Raw genomic sequence first — 17777 nt, 5'->3', positions numbered from 1 at the left:
TGTCTCCTGGCCACTCACCAAGCCGCTCGCTACACCCATCTGACAAAATACGGTGCACTGCCACTGGTTCCCATCATTCTCTCTCTCTTTTCAACCAACAAAAGACTTCCCGTTCGCCTGCTTTGTTCCTTCCTCTCCCTCCTTGCTTGCGAGTCCATCGATTCGCCTCCACTCTTGAATGCGGCAGAGGACTTATAGAAGGACCTCCGCAACATTCTCTACGGCCGACAGCTAGACACTCTGGTCTATCCTTTCACTCCTAATACCACTCTTTCGTTTATGGGCAGGCGGCATACATAGGGAACGCAAATACGACTAATTGAATTATGCTTCTTACCAAGGCCTTCGCGGCCGCCCTCACAGCTGCAGGTCTACTGTTCCAAAATGCGATAGGTATGCTCGATTGCTACAAACCAAAAGGTGCCATTAGCTGACACAACACCCAAGCGCACTCTGTACAACGAAGATCGCTGTCCTATGTAACGCGCATTGAGGACATCAACATCCAAACACCATCGCATCGGGTGCACGCCCATACCTCATTCGACGTCACATTCCACCTTCACAGCAAGCATCAAATTGTCCGTCTCTCATTGGACCCAAACACAGATCTCTTCAGTGATGACGCAGCGATCCAACATGTCGGTGCCGATGGTACAATCACCAAGGTCGAACCGCTCGACAGGCGAGCGATCCGTGTGTTCAAGGGAGAGAGTTGGGTCAAGGAAGACGGCTCGACCGAGTGGAAGCATGTGGGCTGGGCTCGAATCAGCTTGATCCGCGATGGGAAAAATCCCATCTTCACGGGCGTATTCACCATTTCAGGAAACCACCATCACGTCAAGACTGCCAGTTCGTATCGTGCGCTCGCGATCGAGGGCGACCCCGAAGTCGACGAGGAGGATGACGACTACATGGTTGTTTGGCGCGACACTGATCTCAGCCCTGAGCCTGGCCATGTCGATCTCAAGCGTGATCTGGGCAGCATGGAAACCTGCGCCTCTGATGACCTTCTTTCCAACCAGGGTTCCAACAGCCTTGTGTATCGGGCCTTTAACGAGCCTCTGACAGAAGGCGCATCTATCAGCCCTCGGGCTCTGTTTGGGCGGCAGGATCAGATCGGTGGAAACGGTGCTGGTGTCAACTTGGCCGGGTCGATTGGTTCGACGCAGGGATGTCCGACCACAAAAAGGGTTGCCTTGATCGGTATCGCCACCGACTGCGGTTACACTTCCAAGTTTAGGAACAAGGAGGAAGTGCGAGCCAACATCATCGATATCGTGAACTCGGCCTCGGAGTTGTACGAGAGAACATTCAACATCTCGCTGGGTATTCAGAACTTGACCATCAGCGATGCTCAGTGCCCAGGCACACCCCCCCAAACCGCGCCCTGGAACACGCCCTGCAGTGACAGCATTACTATTACTCAACGTCTGAGCCAGTTCTCAGAGTGGCGCGGCCGATGGGAAGGGGACGGCAATGCTTACTGGACGCTGTTGACGAGCTGCGGGACTGATAATGCCGTTGGCCTGGCTTGGTTGGGGGCTGTCTGCCAGCGTGGAGCCACGCAACAGGGGAACGAGACCACGGCTGCTGCCAATGTCGTTGTACGGACATCCACCGAATGGCTTGTCTTTGCCCACGAGACTGGACACACCTTTGGAGCTGTTCATGACTGCGGACAGGGTTCATGTTCCCGCGGCGAGGACAAGCAGTCACAGTGCTGCCCACTGTCGAGCCAGTCTTGCGATGCACAGGCCAACTTTATCATGAACCCTTCGACAGGCAGCGGCATCACGCAGTTTTCACCCTGCAGTGTAGGCAACATCTGCAGCTTCCTTGGGCGTAGCTCCCAGCGAGCCAGCTGTCTCGTCAGCAACAGGAACCTCATCACCATTACTGGCCAGCAGTGTGGAAACGGCATTGTTGAAGCTGGCGAGGACTGCGACTGCGGCGGGGAGCAGTCCTGCGCGGGCAACCCATGCTGCGACCCCAGGACTTGCAAGTTCACCACGGGCAGCCAGTGTGATTTCTCCAATGATGAATGCTGTACTGGCCAATGTCGTTTCGCGGCCCAAGGGAGCGTCTGCCGTGCTAGCACCGGTCCTTGCGATCCTGAGGAGAGGTGTTCAGGGACAGCAGCTGCTTGCCCAGCTGATGAGAGCCGTCCAGACGGAGATAGCTGCGGTGAACCTGGCGCTGGCCTGCAGTGTGCTTCTGGCCGCTGCACATCCCGCGACCTTCAGTGCAAGACGATGATGGGCCGTTTGACCACAAACAACGATACCTACTCATGCTCGAGCAGCGGCTGCACCTTGTCTTGCCAGTCCCCCGAGTTTGGGCCCAACACTTGCTTTTCCATGCGACAGTATTTCCTCGACGGCACCCCCTGCGAAGGTGGTGGCAAGTGCTTCAACGGTAACTGCCAGGGTACACAACTCGGCAAGCAGGTTCTCGACTGGATCAACGACAACAAGCCAATCTTCATCCCGGTGGTTATCGTTGTCGGTCTTCTCTTCCTCATGGCCGTCTGCAGCTGCCTGTTCAGCTGCTGCCGGAAGTCGAGCAGAAGCCACCGCAAGATTCCCAAGCCGGTACCGCCACCATACCCCTACGGCAACGGAATGCCCGCCATGCGTGGACCAGCACCGGGGCAGCAAGGGTATCACCAACCACAGCAGCAAGGGTGGGAGCCAATGCGCTCGACGCCGTATCGTTATGCCTAATGATAAATATCTCGTTGGTTTTTTTGGGGGGGGTTTTTTTTGGTCGGAAACAGGAAAGGGGCATAGATCATTTTGGGAAGGAGATTTTTTCTTGTTTGGATTTTGCCTGCTGGACACACACAACCGAACCTCTTTTTGTTTTTTTGCATGCATTAGGATGGCGTTTAATCTTTTCTTGTCTCTCCTTTTGTTTTCTGGATCCTGTCTCAAAAGAGGTGGACAGGGCTTGTCGATATCTTACCCCTCTTCTCCCGGAGGATTGAGGAAGTCAAAATTATGAGGATATGATTTCTTGTCTGGAGTATAAGCTGGTTGTATATGGTCTTGGCATCTTTGTATAGCAAGTATAGGACTAAGGGTTGCACGATGTGTGTTGGCTTTTTGTACGAGATGTCCTGGGTGATCGCGATATTTGTATGTAGTGAAGAGAAAGAGAGAGAGAGAGAGAGAGAGAGAGACGTATCAAATGGGTGGCTGTTTTGTGTTTCTGCAGGAGGAAAGAATAGTTGGGGGTGGGAAATATGCAACAAGTTCAATCAATGACTTTGGAAACGCTCTTAGATCGTGCCGTGAATGATACATAGCACACACTCGCTGGGTGATAGGACTGCTTTGACCATTCAATACCCAATTCATGCACCGATAAATATATACAAGCCCCCCCCCGCCCATCTAAACAACCAACCCCTCCTCCAACGCCTCATCCCTCTCCAACCTCTCCAACCCATTACAAACAGCCCCATATACCCTCAACGGCACCGCCACCTCAAAGCTCTCACACGTCAAATTCTCCACCGCCACCATCACCAAACCCCCTCTATCATCCCTGCTAATCTCCTCGAGCAACGGATGCCCCTTACTCTTCACCACCTGCCCTCCATTCCCACCAGTATTCACCCCGCTCAACCCCAACCCTACCCCTTCCTCTCCTCTCCCTCTCAACCTATCCCCTTCCCCTTCCTCCTCCTCCTCCTCTTCCTCCTCTTCCACATCCCCTAACCCCCCCTTCTGCTGTTCCTGCTGCCGGTTGTTATTGTTGCTGCCAAGCTGCGGCTCCAAATCAACAGGCACCACAAACTCCAACCTAACCCTCCACCCCAGCCCAATCCCCGTCGTCTCAAACTCCGGCGTCGCACTCACCGGTATCGTCGGCTGAAACACCACCCTCCGTCCGTACATGGCCGCCTCGCTCTGGCTCACCCACACCTTTCTTGTCACTCTATAAACACTCGCCTCGCTCCTCAGCGCGAGCCCCGGATCGAGAATCTTCTCCGACGTCTCCAGCGCGGCGTGGACCGCGTAGCAGGGTATCTCCGCGTTACTAAAATCAATCACCAGCGTCACAATCTCTCCCAACCTGTAGGCCGGTCGGGCAAGCATGACCACCCCCACGCGGCGGCCGTTGCGCGCAATCTCGAACCGGTTGGTCGACTGTTGGCCCGGAGAGGTGGTCAGGTTGGAGCGGAGGATGGCAAGGTCGATGGCTTCTTTCGCTGTCGGTGGTGGTAGCCCGCCGAAACCGGCGTCCGACATCGAGTACGTCGATGGACGCCGCGAGGTGGGCATCGCTGTTGGGGATAACAGCCCGGCAGTGGGGTTGTCGTGGGATTTGGTGAGCAGCTCGTCCACGTAGGACAAAAACGAGGCCATGGTTGATGCTGGACCTGTTGTGGGGGGTGGGGGTTTTGGTTTGGAGACCATCAGCTGAGAAGAGGATGACGACTCCTTGCTGGCCGGTTTTACGACCGCCTGGTCTCGCAGGATGATATACGGAGACATGAGGTCGTGCCCCAGAATCTCGCCGTGGCTGTTCACACTCCCTAGGACGCGGAATGGGATGTCGACTGATTTGACTTGTTGCTCTTTCGCTCCTCCAGGCCGTTGGGTGCCAATCACCAGGCTGTAGAAGATTTTCATGGCTTTCCCTCGGTGGGTTGGTGGCAATCCCTTGGGGAGCTTGAACGTGTATTCATAAGCCATGCTCTCCCCGGGTCCGAGCTGTAAATCAACAAACAGGATTGACTGTGGTGTTGACAAAAGGGGCACCGCCTTGGAGCCCGCGAGCCCTCGCATTTCCTTAATCGTGCTGAGCTCGCCGCCGCCTAGCAGTTCTCCAATCGAGCTGGTGATACTCCCCCATCCAAAGCTCCTCAGCAGACCGCTGTCCCGCTTAGTGTTCGTTTCCAACCCAATAACACCACCCCCGTGCCCACCAACTACCGCCTTCCGCTTCACCGCTTCAAACGGCGCGAGATTCACGAGCGATCCATCCAGCGTAAATGACCCTTGCACCTGCGCATACCCCATCATCAGAGATTCCGGCGGCCTCACCGCAGTAGGCACCAGATTTGACGTCCTCCTGCTATGGGGCGGGCGCGGCTGCGTCCTAAGCGGCTGATGTAGCACATACTCGGAGGCCAACGTCTCGGATGAGTTGTTACTCATCGAATAAAACTCGCCACTGCTTCTGGGTGTTCCCGCTATACTCGTAGTCGACAAAACCCTTGCCGGCAGCGTGGCTCCGTGCTCGTTAATCGTCGGAACCTGGTCTCGCTGACGTATAGGCAGATTGTTCAGGAACCCAGCCGTCGCTCCACTCGAGCTAAGCAAGTCATCCTCTGAGCGTCCCGGGCCCGGCGTTGGCGGCATCCCAGGTGTTATCGGCGTAGCCGGTGAAGCTGCCGCAGGGAACCTAAACTCTGCCAGCGGATTCGGCGGCTCTGACGTGGGCGAAATCTTCGAACCTCCGACCCTCGGTGTCCCAGGCGCAGTTGAGCCACCCGAGCGCCGCCCATTCAGGCTTCGTTCGGGTGGGTATGACGCGTGAAATAAAGGCGAAGATTGCGAAGCTGTTAGTCTCGGCGTAGTTGCTACACATCCAATAATCAGTCCCCTACCCTTACCCTCTCCTCAAAATCACAAAAAACTCACCAGACCGCGGCCCATTAAACAAGCCAGCCCTCGGCAGAATCTGGAGACTCGAAGCTCTAGTATGACCTCTCCCCGACCGCTTAGAGCTCGCAGAGCCAGCAACACTCTGCCCATCATCCCCACCACCCCCAATCGTGCTCACCGACGACCCAATCGAAACAATCGACACAGACCGCTTATGTCCATGCCCATTCCTCTGCGTCCCCGATCCAGACGGCGATGACACGCCTCCACCATTACCACCACCAACACCACCCCTCGCTGAAAGCGCAGGTGAGTTCGGCGTCGCGGGCGTCCACGGAGTCGGACTCTGAATCGAACCCGCCCTCGCTCGGGAAGCCGCAGACGGGACGGAAAGCGAGAGACTCGACCTGTGATGGCCCCTGCCCCCGGCAGCAGCAGCCGACGGCGGCGCGAGACTGCTGCTAGAACTGTGCTTCGACCTCCCACCCGATGATGATGATGCGCCGGGGTGTAAAGGGGAAGGTTGGCGCAGCCGTTCCCGCTGCGAAAAGGGCTTCAGACTACTCAGCGGTGTTGAGACATGGTTCTTGCTGCTGCCGTTGCAGTTGTTGCTGCCTGGTGGACGGGCGACGTTTTTGAACGTGATGGTGCACTTGACCTCCTCGCCAGCGAAGACGACCTGCTCGTGCCAGCGCACAAAGACTCGGATATTACTGCTGCTGCTGTTGTTGTTGCTACTGCTGTTGGGGCCGTCGGGCGACATTTCTTGTTCGTGTTTTACGGGGACGTTCGGGATATCGGAGGAGTTCGAGGGAGTGTACGGACCGTCTTGTCTTGTCTATCAATTGTTCGTTCGGAAGTCGTCGGGGGTATCGTCTTGTCTTGCGTTGGAAGAGAGGGGAAGAGAGGCAGAGAGAGAGACACAGAGGCTAGTATGCTTGCTGCTGACCAAGGAGAGGAGATTGTCTATTATGCTGGATCGTTAAAACCGCTCGATTCACCAGCATTGCTGATGGGCACCAGCATCTTGCGGCGCCAAGTGGGTGTCGAGGGTTCGAACGGTGGTTGTGTTCTCTTTCAATGGCCGAATCTGGGGACGAATAGCGCTGTGGACACGATCCGCGCGGCGCAAGATCCATGGTCCCCATGAGCTCACAAGCGAACCCCTGCCAACTGCTGGCACCCGGAACCTGCACGTTGAGACCCTAACCCTGGGCTCCATCTCCCCTTAAAAACACAGCCATCTCTGAACATCAACTCCATCTCCAAAATATCCACTCTCCTCACAGGTCTCCAAAAATTCAGGATACCGCCGTTCAGAAACTTGACAAAAGACCTACATTTAGGCCTCGAAGGGAGAGGAGGCATAAAAAAGACATCAAATCCGGAGTGCGTGCCCCCTGAGTTAACAGGGGGGGTTCTCCATCATCTTTGAATTGACCCCGACCCGATTTGAACGGATAACCTTTCGATCTGGAGTCGAACGCGCTACCGTTGCGCCACGAGGCCTTGTTGATTTGTTGAAGAAAGAGCGCGGTTTCAAGGTATATGTTTGGAGCATACATCATAGGCATATCAGACTACAAATGAACAACTTCTTCGAGCCACTTACCGTGATCAAGACGGCATCATGAATTATCCCAACAATCTCGAAAAGAGATATGAGATCTTGCTAGAAAACATGGCAGCTAAATTCCACCGGGTATCGATGCTTACACTTCCCAAACAACGCCAGCCTTATGTATTCCGACATATGCACCATTTATATGCACATTTCTCCCGTCCTCTCTTAACATCATGACACTGTGCTTCCCAAAGAAATCATCAAAACAAAAGAAATTCAGTTGACTCTGAATGCAAAGAGATCTCACAAAAGCAATGACCTGTGGTCCCATAGGTTTTCGCCAACTCCCCATCCCATGAATGAACAAACGAAGAAATAGGGCAGATGTTGCTTCTCTACCTAGTGGCCATCATTCGCGAATCCGTTTGCCAAAACGTCATTGGGCCTTTCCAACCCTCTCTTGGTGCTGCTGCATGTCTAGTTAGCTTCTTTCTCTGGTGGCAACAACGATGGCGGTTAAGAGACAACAAATTGAAATCATTTCGTCGCGCTTATGTAACTGGCTCCTGAAAAGCGATGGTTGAGATACTTTGGTAGGCCAACGAGGCCGCTGTTGACTGTTGCCAAAAGAAAAAAGTTGCTTACCAGCGAAAAGGGGAGCCCGGCTCGATGCAACGGAAGGAGGTCCTCTAGAGCTCCTTGACCTGGAGAGCCGAGGGACTAGAAAGGTTTCCTGGCCCTGCAGGTCCTGAACAGAACCTGAGCTTCGTCCGCTTCCCCTGCTTCCAATGCTGTTCCGTGGGTGGTGACGTCCTGAACCACCACTGGCTCGTCTATTACCAGTGGTGTCAAGCTTCAGGCTTGCCATGCCAAAGTCCCAGCCGTTGTCATACTGATGTACACAGTGCGGCTCCAAAATCCCGCAATGATCCGTTAAAATCTTGTACATTCTCGTCTGTAAGTCTTGGGCGTCAGGGCGGTCGGTAGGATGAGAGGAAAGCATGTGCTCAACAATATGAAGCATAGGGGCGATGCCTTTGAATATGTCGTCGTCCTTCTCCTTTTTCTGGGCTTCCTTGACCAGTAGGGTCATCCAGCTCTCGACCTGAGATAGGTTCCGATGAAACGACGAGTCAGGGACAGCACCGCCCCTGCTAGGGGTCTTGTGCTTTGCGGCCCGATGTGTTGCGAACGGTCTTCCGTGCTTCTTTACCAGGAAGCTGAGGAGGTCCAGAATTATGCAACCGAGGGAAAAGATGTCTGCCGCTTGGGGACTCAGGTGAGGCGTGGGTGCATGCATCATGGCCATCGGGTGCTGGCTGGAATCGGGGGTGGAACGGCTGGTGATATAGTTGGGGCTTTCAGGTGAAGCTGTCGTGGATGTCACGGTTCCTCGGCGGTGAAACGAAGTTGACGATGGTGAGCTCGGTTTAAACCACTGCTCCGGCGCCGCGTAGTCATATGACTCTTTGTCGAACGAGTTTCTGTCCAGTCCAGTGTAACCAAGCAAGTCTGAAAGGAAGATATGGTTCTCGCTGGCAAACAAGACTGTGGAAGGCTTGATGTTGCCGTGAGATAGGCCTCTGTTGTGAAGGAAACACACCGTGTCAATGAGACAGTGGATCCATTCCATAACCTGTCGCCGTCGTGCCTTTTTCTCCATGTTCTTGAAGCATGCTGGCGTTGTGGTGAGGAGGCCCTTGAGAGTGTAGTCGGCCGCATTGGTGAAGAGGGCATAGCCATAGCCTTGTTGAACATAGGACGCCCAGTAAGAAGCGAGATGGTCGTTCTGGACGTTGCGAATGCCGTTCACGTCGAACAGAAAGTCTTCCGGGCTCGAGTAGCCGCCGCCAATCGGCATCTTCACACGACAGAACACGGTTCCTGGGTAGCTTGGAAGCATGACCTTGTCGAAGAAAGGGGTCTGGCCGGGGACGTGCTTCTTTTCGACCACCTCCAGCGGAACCACCTCGCTATCTTGGTAGATGACATGCTCGCCCTTGCGCAGAGGTCGAAGTAGATAGTAAAACTGCTTTTCGTAGAATTCCTGTTCCAGCCTGCTGTCTCTAGTAGGGGTCAGGGCGAGTCGCTCAACTTGGTCCCGAGCAATAGGCAGGTCCTCGTCGTCCCACGAGTCGTCAATCACGCCGAAGATCTGGTCAGGGACTTTGAGCTCAACAAGAATGAGGAAGATCCTCTTGGCCTTTTGCTCGATCCACTCCCAATAAGTCCCATCGGTCAAGCCATCGCCAAAGCCCAGGGTGCGGTCGAGTCGCTCGATTTCCTCAGGAATAAGATGGCTACACACAAACATGCGTGTGACTGTGCGTTCAATGGTGTCGTCGTCCCACCACATGGTGCTGTGACGTCGGTTAGGAGTCGTTGTCATGGCCCGGATATGGTGTTACTGTGCTGTTGATGCTGCCGGTGGTAGTTGTGTGATGAAGAAGCACAATACAAAAGTAGTATTTACTGAAGAAATCGCTCCTTTCTGGGGACAGGTGTTCAAAGAAACCTAGAGGGGTACCCGAGTTCGCCGCCGGATTGTTGAGAAAAAAAGTACAGATGGAAGGAGCAACTGGACGGAGGGGCGGCCGCAGGTAGTGTGAGGTGAGGCGTCTTAACATCTCCGGTTCGTCGACCCGGCTCACCACACACTATAATTACAGCAAGGCAATGCTCGGCGTCATGAAATGTCTCAAGTTGTACTCCATGTACATCATATGTACTTAACGGCCACTACTCCCAGGTCTCTTCTTACTTGTGTGCTACGCAGGTGGGCATGTCTCCCCACAGTGATGCTGATATCAAGAAGGGAGTTGACTGGAGATGGTGGTTTGTTTCATTGGCTGACTGATGGCTAGAGATAAGGAATACAAGCCTCTGTTTGGCTGGCCCTGTTCTGGCATGGGTTCCATCGTCTGCACCTTGCTCAACGCGGGATGGGGGCGTGTATCTGCCAGGGTCCCTGCTGAGTACCGAAGATGAGGCACAGCCCTGATATAATTTCAGGACGATTCGGTTCTGACCTCTAGCCCTCCCGCCGAGCTCTCTCGTGCAACCCCTCCGACATTGTCATCGTCAGTTGACTTGGCGGGGTGGTTACGTACCGGTCAGATGATGTGCCTATTTATGATTTGGATCGGTGATGGAGACACCGTTTGGGAAGTCGCGAGGCTGTTGTTGAGGAAACAGCAGTCGGCTGAAGTCGGACAGGACACGGAAGGAAGAGCCCGGGGAGGAAGGGACGTGGGGGAGAACCCCACACTTTTCTCAGCCCCTCGTTGCCCGTCACTCCCATCACTCCGCCTTTTCCAGTGCAGCGGGACACCACGATATTGTATCTGTAGGTAGTAGTGAATATTCAGCATGAATTCGCCTACTAGCTCCCATGCATTCAATACTTGCTCTTCAGTTCAGTTCGACACAGCGGTGTTCCTGACGCGAGTGTTGCACTTCAACACTCGGCCGGGTAAGACGAGCAACCAGATAGATCGACGCCGTCTATCAAGTGTCACCCACATGCCATCCAGAAGTCAAATGACAGCTATCTAGAATGTCTCGTGTCAAGCCACTTCTTGACCGTCGATCAAAGGCCATGCGAGACCCTTGATTCTGCCCAAGAGCAGGTGTCTTTAGACGATATCAGTCTTGGCAGCTCCTGCAGCCACCCACACCATCATTGGTACGACAGATGGCTGTAGATGTTGGCTGCTTTGTTACACACAACAAGTTTCCGGGCACCAGCATCCATCGCCACACCGCCCGGTCGTCCTTGAGGCATTTCCTGTTGCCATGCTGGCGGAAGATAAATTCACGAACACGACTTTTGATCCGATACTATCCCATCGTACCTCGGCCAGATTGTAATTCTTGTACTCGATCCAAGTACTTCACCCAGGCTATGCTTATCTCCCCACGCCAGACGCGTGGCGTGACTTTTAATACCGGCCTGCAGGACGTCTGCCCGCAAAACTAATCTTTTTGGGAGCGATACCATATTGGCGGGTCTGTCTGCTCAGCGTGGCTGTCCCAGAACACGACCCTGTGGCGTTTGCCCTTTCTTTTCATATGATACTGAGACAAAATCTTGGAGGGAAAAAGAACAGGAATTCGACTGGTGAGCTGCCGACTTACACCGTCCCTCGGAGAAACCCACAAGACGAAAAGCAACATGCTAGATTCGCATTTGCCGTCAGACAGACTCAAGAATCGAGAGCAAGACCGAATCGCGGGGGCCTGGCGCAGAAATTAAAGGATTTACCCCTCCCTCTCTCTCGAGCTCGAGACCCTTGGAATCGATCTTTTGCCCAAAGCAGGAATAAAGTTATCGCTATCGCTGGGGAATGATGCGCAACAAGGATTATCTACTCCTCCCCCACAACCCCTGAAATGAAGCAACCCCCACTTCTCTTGCTCAAGTCAACCCAGGCCCAGGTTCAGGGGTGACAACCCACACCAGGTTTCCCGTCTCCAGTCACCACTTTAGCATCATGCGTTTCTTGATCTTGTTCCCACCTGGTGATGCCCCGGCCCGGCCCACCGGCTAGTACTGGGGTAACGATATTCCTTAGATCTTGGTCTGAAGCACATTATGACACTTTACCACTAGGCCGAGTACTTTAATTCGCATCATTGGAGAGCTAACAAAGTCTAGTTTAACGCAAAAACCATTATTACATTATCTCGTTGATCATGCATCAGAGTCAACCAATATCTATGCACAGCTGGGTATCGAGTTCGTTCCTCTCCAAAAAATGCACCAAAACCAAATGTCCAAAACGCCAATGCTCAAACGACATGATCCAGTTTCCTCTCCATCTTGTTTCTCAACCATTAGACTGCCCTCTGGGCAGCATCCATGTCCGTCCTGGGCACGCTGCCAGGCGCCTCCTTCTCTCCGTGCCCGAGCTCAGAATCATCCCCCGTCTCGCTCTCCGCCACTTCCGGCCCAGCACCAAAGGTCGGGGCATAAGCGCTCTTCGCCCTGATCCGATCACCAAACATGTAAAAGATGACCGGAATAGGCACAAGCGCCACACCGATGCAACCAAGAAGCGTGCTGGCCCACTGGGTGCCCATCCCTTCAAACATGTATCTCGCAAACAGCGGGAAGGCCGCTCCGGCCAACGACCGCAAGAAGGTGTTGCCCGCGATCGCCGAAGCGGCAAACATCAGATACGAATCGACGAGGTAGTTCAGCGCCTGTAAGAAGATGCTGGCTATCCCGAATCCCGTCATCAAACCAGAAAGTGTCGGCCAAATCCAGTGAATATCCTTGGTAAAACCCGTCCACCCGAACCAAAACAACCCAATCGCAAAAGCCACACCTCCAGCAATGACAGAGGGCAACCTCCACTCAGGAACCGGCACCCCATTGTTGGCAGCCAGCTTCCTCGCATACCAAGGCTGCTGCATCAACACGGTAACACCGGCGATGATCTGCCCGATAATCATGCCGAAAAACGTGAGCCCAGCCACACCGGCAGACATGCCGTGGACCCCCATGAAAACAAACGGATACGCCGTCAAAAAGAGATAGAGCAGCCCGTAAATAAACGCCATGTATACCGACAACAGCGTGACGATCGGCTCGCAGAAGAGAAGCCTCATCGGCCGGGAAAAGTTTTTTGTGATCAACTCCTTGACGTCGATTTCAATCTCTTCCTGCTTGGCGTGGATGCCCCAGTTGAGGGTCCTCCTCCTCAGCTCGGCGGCTTTGCTGACCAGAATAACAGGGGGATAGGTCTCCTCGAGGAAGATCAGATCGATAATAAAAGCGACAGCACCCATGATCGCAATGAGATAGGCCGTCCACCTCCACCCGATGCTCTCATCCTCAACCATGAACCCGCCGATAAACGGCGCCAGCATGGGACCGGTAAAGACAGTCATGCTGAACACGGTGATGGCCATGCCACGCGTGCGGTTGTCAAACATGTCTGAGAAGACAGCTGCAACGACAGCAAGGGGGCAAGCACCGAAAAAACCGGCAAAGAACCTCGTGATGAGGACGGTCTGGAGGTCTTTGGCGGTTCCGCAGGCGAGGTTGAAGATGGTGAAGCCGAACATGGAGGCTACCAGGGGTAAGCGACGGCCTTTGAGCTCGGATAGGGGAGCCCAAAAGGTTGGGCCGGTGGCGAAGCCGAGGACGTAGAGGGATACACCGAGGAGGGAGACGTCAGGGGATACGCCAAAGTCGGTTGCGACGGCGCGGGTGGCGGCGGAGAAGATGGAGGAGCCGAAGGAGGCGATCATTGTTGTGTAGCCTAGCATTGTTGCTGTGAGAAGTCTAGGGAGTGGTTAGCAGTGATGAAGGGATAAGTGGGAAAGATGGGGGGGAGAACGTACTTCTTAGCCATGGGCCAGTTTTGAGCGTGGAGGGGGTCATCAGGGCCGTCGAACTCGACGACGAAGTCCTCTTGATTGGGTAGGAGGGGTGGGTATGGCTTTCCGGCGCCGAAAGGGGGAAGGGGCTTGACGAGGGAGGCACGGCTTCGTCTGGAGCGGAGGGAACGGCCGACGGTTGCGCTGTGCTGGCTGCGGGCGGTCTGGATGCGGCCGAGCTCGGTTGGGGGGAGGTCTCGGGAGGTGGAGACTCGGGACATGCCCACGCCGACTATGCCGGTGCCGACGGTGGAGGGTCTGCGGGGCCGGGCCGAGTGAGAGGAGGAGGCGGAGGATACCGAGCTGGCGGAGATGACGCGCTCAATCTCGGCGCTTGTTCGGTGGGGGAGCTCATGGTGGGTTGGGGTTGGTGAGATTGGGGTGGCGGCGTCGTGTTCTGCCGCCTCGAGGGCGCGGTCGACGATGTTGGGTCCCATCGACACTATCGACACTGAGAAGAAGCTGCTTGATCTGGTGTTGAGGGTTGGTGGTGATATCAGGCGAGTGAACTGTGAGAAGAGCCAAAAAGACTAATACCAAAACGAACAACTTGAAACAGAAGTGTTCGTCAAATCGTGGTGTAAGTGATTGATTAAGATTTTGCCATCAGATCTTTCCAAGAGGGGGGAGCCCAGATCTTATAACAATGACGAGGACATCTGGGGGACCACCATCCAGTCCCCCCCCTGGATCTCTGTTGTTCTTCAGCTACCCGATTGAGTAATCCCTATCCGGATTTTCTTACCAAGGCAATAGAAGGGTCACAGTCATAGCATACTACGGGGGATACTCTCAGACCCAACGGGAGATCGATATAGCAAAGAAAAATGGAGCTTCTTTTGCCCAATTGTCACACCAATTCCTCGGTGAAAGTGCGTCTAGTCCACCCACCCCCTGGTTTGCTGGTGCCCGTTCCCGAGGCCGGGTTGCCTTTCGAACGGCGCCACGCACGGAGGCGCAACAAAAAAACCAGATGACAAGGTTGATCGATGCGGCCTCGGCACTTCGCGTTCTTGGGAAGCCCACCTTGGCTTACTCACCACCATACATATGTACAAATGCTGTAGCATTCCGGCTTGATAACCGCATCGAACTGCATGTCAACTACAGAACTCTCTAGCAGCACCCCTATGACTCGAACGAGACATTTTTCTTGTAGAACTGCCGTTGATTGATATCAACGTAGGTTGCTGAATCATGAACCAAAAAGGAAGATGCACATTGTTGGTAGCGGGGACACCGACCCTTTGCCCATTTCCAATCTGGTGCCCATTGAGAAGCTAAACAAGGACCACCCCTTTTCATTCCAGGCGATGCAGGCAAGACGGAGTCACGGAGCTCGAACCGGTGATCCCCGCTGGGCCCATTATCAACTTCCATTCCCCACCATGACAGCGTCCTTGGTGGGGTCCTGAAAGTTTTTAACATCAGATCAGAAGAGCCCAGAATCCCTCCGTTTTGTTCTCTCATTAGATCCCCTACACCGACACAAGCAAGATTTTGTGTTCAGCTCTGATCGCAATGAATTAATCCCGACCACCGAACGACGGGATGTTGACGATGATGAATGCTTTCGCATCCGCATCCGGTGTCATGATAGCAGCTGGAGCGGATATAAAACGGGAATCTGCTCCTCTTAAAAACGAACCTCGGGAGGCGAGACGTAGCTCCAAACTCCGGACATTTGGTTTGTGGCTGCGGGATTACGTCAATGCCGTCTGGTCTCAGTGGCCTACCAACCCCCCCCCCATGCAATTCGCCAATCACAATCAACACCACCACACCGGACTAACGTTTTTTTTCCGTCCACGCTTCCCACGATACAACAGCTTCATTTGAATTGCCATGTGGATACGAGACATGGGGGAGCGCAGGTGAAAACTTTTTTCCCATTGACGGATGATTTCCCCTTTCCCACAATTTGACGATAGTCGATACGAACCGACTCATGGGCTGTCCCGCCTCCCATGTTTTCTTGCTGCCCAACAAGGCTGTTCAGACCATTTAATCCCGCCAATTGCCGATTCTAGCCGCCAGTAGCCTTGCAGTTCGAGGTGAGTTCACGATGTTACGGACTCTTCCGCGCAATCAGGAACCCTGCCCTTCGGGCCGTGAGGGGATCCATCTCGGATGGACGTCAAGCTTTTTTCTGCTGCTCACTTCCCGCTGGAGTGGCTTGCATGGGTGCGTCACGATGGTTCTAGATGGCGCCAGCCATTCGGTTCGTCTCCACTGTGAGGCTGTATCTCACCTCACCTCAAATCACCTCACACCCCAATTGTCATCCTCCAACAGCGAGGCAGCGTCTTCGAGAGACAAGCCGGCTGTCTCTGGGTAGAATCTCCAGATCAACACGTACCCTCCAATGCAGATCAAGGCGTATAGGGTAAACGTCAGCGGCGGGCCCAACAAGTCCATCAACATCAAGAAGGTCAGGCCAATGACAAAGTTGGCGCCCCAGTTTGTGGCCGTTGCTATGCCGCTTCCCAGCGACCGCACGTTGAGGGCAAACAACTCGCTCTGCATCCATGGGACGTTTCCGAGGCCAATCGCATAGCCTGCCACATAGATCATGATGCTGATCAGGATGACGACTGGAGATCCGGGCGCATCGCTATCTGTGACTCCGCTCAGAAAGAAGCCAAAGGCAGCAAGGAGTAGCCCAAACACCATCCATGGAATAGACCAGAGAAGGATGCGTCTTCTTCCAATGCGGTCGATGATGAGAAGAGCCACCAAGGTAAACGCGAAGTTGGTGACTGCCACGACAAGGGAGGTAAGAGTCGGGATCGGGAAGCCGAGCATCTCGAAGATGGTCGCCGAGAAGTACATGAGCGAGTTCTGAGACGCCGTGTTAGCATTGAACATGCGCCATTGCTCATAATCGGAAAACTTACAAAACCACACAATTGCTGTAAGCCCTGCAATAAGCAAGCGATCGCCAACGCCCTCTTATTTCTCCTGATGTTGAACAGCTCGTCGAAACCTTCGGCCCAGCCGGCCTTGCTATCACCTCTCCTTCTTCGCAGCCGTCTTGCATCTTGTTCTTCCCTAACTTCGATCTCAATGCTTTTGACCGTAGCATCGACCTCGCGGGCAGCAACCTTTCCGCCAGCAACTTTCTCAACGACACCCCTAGCTTCCAATCCCCTCCCCACCATGACCAACCATCTCGGTGTTTCGGGCATAACCGTCATCATGAAAAGCTGCACCACTGCTGGCAATCCTCCCAAGCCAACCATCCATCTCCACGCGGTCTCTGGGTGCCCATATTCCCCAAATCCATATCCAACAATGTACGCAACGACCTGGCCCAATGTAATGAAGATGACGTTCATGGTCACCAACCTCCCTCTGTGTTCCGCCGGGGCCAGCTCAGCAATGTATAGCGGCACGACGAAGCTTGCTGCTCCCACCGCCATACCAACGATACTCCTCCCAACCACCATCACCCAGACTGTTGAGCATGCTGCTTGCACCCCTGCTCCCAGAACAAACAGCACATCTGCCACGAGTATTACTCTTTTCCTTCCGAGACTATCGGCAAGAACCGACGAGAACGGCGAGATCAAAAGCGCGAAGAGGGAGGTGGAAGCGGTGATGAGTGACTTGTCGAGGGAGTTAAGCGGTCGGTTGGAGAGGGACTCGCCGAGGGAGACGAGAGTAGATGATATGACGCCTGTGTCGTCTTTGGGATTGGATGTCAACACCACGCATTTCGTGAGTGAGATCAGGATGAGAAAGCACACATACAACCAAACAGCAACCCTGATATCCCCGCCGACAAGGTCAACAGCCAGATAAACCAACTCGGCGCTGCGGGGATCGCTTTCCCGGATTCGAGACCGCCGGCTTCATCGCCTTGTTGTTCATCATGATCCCCACCAGCATCTACCCGCTCCGAGGCCGAAATAAGAGGTTCCTGCGCGCTGCTCATCACTGCGGTTGTTGTTGTGCCTGTTGTTGTTGTTGTTGTTGTTGTTGTTGTTGTTGTTGTTCTAGATCTCTTATTGGCAAATGCATATCGCGGTCTTATCGGGTACTATCCAGAAGTGTATGGAGTAGCAGCACGGGGTTGACAATGAGAACCCTGATGGTCACAGACGGTCGGTTTGATGTCCAGATGTTGGCAGCAGGCGGCGCACCGAGGGAACAAGTGACAAGTGCCAAGCACACAGTGGGAATTTGATGTAGGGGTGGGAAGG

At 54.2% G+C, this 17777-nt stretch overlaps 5 protein-coding genes and 1 non-coding gene across 6 annotated transcripts; 1 reads left to right on the top strand and 5 right to left on the bottom strand.

Moving 5' to 3' along the window:
• The first annotated feature begins 105 nt into the window (after positions 1-105).
• On the top strand, positions 106-3277 carry QC764_307370 (uncharacterized protein). The gene is made up of 2 exons (XM_062945842.1): positions 106-393; positions 448-3277. The coding sequence occupies exons 1-2, from the start codon at positions 327-329 to the stop codon at positions 2724-2726; spliced, it is 2346 nt and encodes a 781-aa protein (XP_062801878.1). The 5' UTR covers positions 106-326; the 3' UTR covers positions 2727-3277.
• A 121-nt stretch (positions 3278-3398) lies between these two features.
• On the bottom strand, positions 3399-6898 carry RGP1 (Golgi membrane exchange factor (Ric1p-Rgp1p) subunit; the record flags this gene model as incomplete). The annotated part of the gene is made up of 2 exons (XM_062945841.1): positions 5658-6898; positions 3399-5596 (listed from the first exon to the last, which is right to left on the bottom strand). Exons 1-2 carry the CDS (start codon positions 6382-6384, stop codon positions 3399-3401), a joined length of 2925 nt encoding a protein of 974 aa, XP_062801877.1. The 5' UTR covers positions 6385-6898.
• A 160-nt stretch (positions 6899-7058) lies between these two features.
• On the bottom strand, positions 7059-7130 carry QC764_0054930. Its single transcript has one exon. It is a non-coding gene; the product is annotated as a tRNA-Trp (tRNA).
• A 45-nt stretch (positions 7131-7175) lies between these two features.
• QC764_307350 (uncharacterized protein) lies at positions 7176-10987 on the bottom strand. Its single transcript, XM_062945840.1, has 2 exons — positions 7831-10987; positions 7176-7651 (listed from the first exon to the last, which is right to left on the bottom strand). Exons 1-2 carry the CDS (start codon positions 9572-9574, stop codon positions 7581-7583), a joined length of 1815 nt encoding a protein of 604 aa, XP_062801876.1. The 5' UTR covers positions 9575-10987; the 3' UTR covers positions 7176-7580.
• Positions 10988-11796: 809 nt separating this feature from the next.
• Positions 11797-14425, bottom strand: QC764_307340 (uncharacterized protein). Its single transcript, XM_062945839.1, has 2 exons — positions 13537-14425; positions 11797-13477 (listed from the first exon to the last, which is right to left on the bottom strand). The coding sequence occupies exons 1-2, from the start codon at positions 14007-14009 to the stop codon at positions 12022-12024; spliced, it is 1929 nt and encodes a 642-aa protein (XP_062801875.1). The 5' UTR covers positions 14010-14425; the 3' UTR covers positions 11797-12021.
• A 1154-nt stretch (positions 14426-15579) lies between these two features.
• On the bottom strand, positions 15580-17673 carry QC764_307330 (uncharacterized protein). The gene is made up of 3 exons (XM_062945838.1): positions 17326-17673; positions 16470-17260; positions 15580-16413 (listed from the first exon to the last, which is right to left on the bottom strand). The coding sequence occupies exons 1-3, from the start codon at positions 17507-17509 to the stop codon at positions 15835-15837; spliced, it is 1554 nt and encodes a 517-aa protein (XP_062801874.1). The 5' UTR covers positions 17510-17673; the 3' UTR covers positions 15580-15834.
• Positions 17674-17777: the final 104 nt, after the last annotated feature.

Source organism: Podospora pseudoanserina, chromosome 3, assembly GCF_035222485.1.
Source record: "Podospora pseudoanserina strain CBS 124.78 chromosome 3, whole genome shotgun sequence".
NCBI classification, from domain to species: domain Eukaryota; kingdom Fungi; phylum Ascomycota; class Sordariomycetes; order Sordariales; family Podosporaceae; genus Podospora; species Podospora pseudoanserina.
The sequence above is the reverse complement of the archived record's forward strand: the minus strand, read 5'-3'. Positions and strand labels throughout refer to the sequence as shown.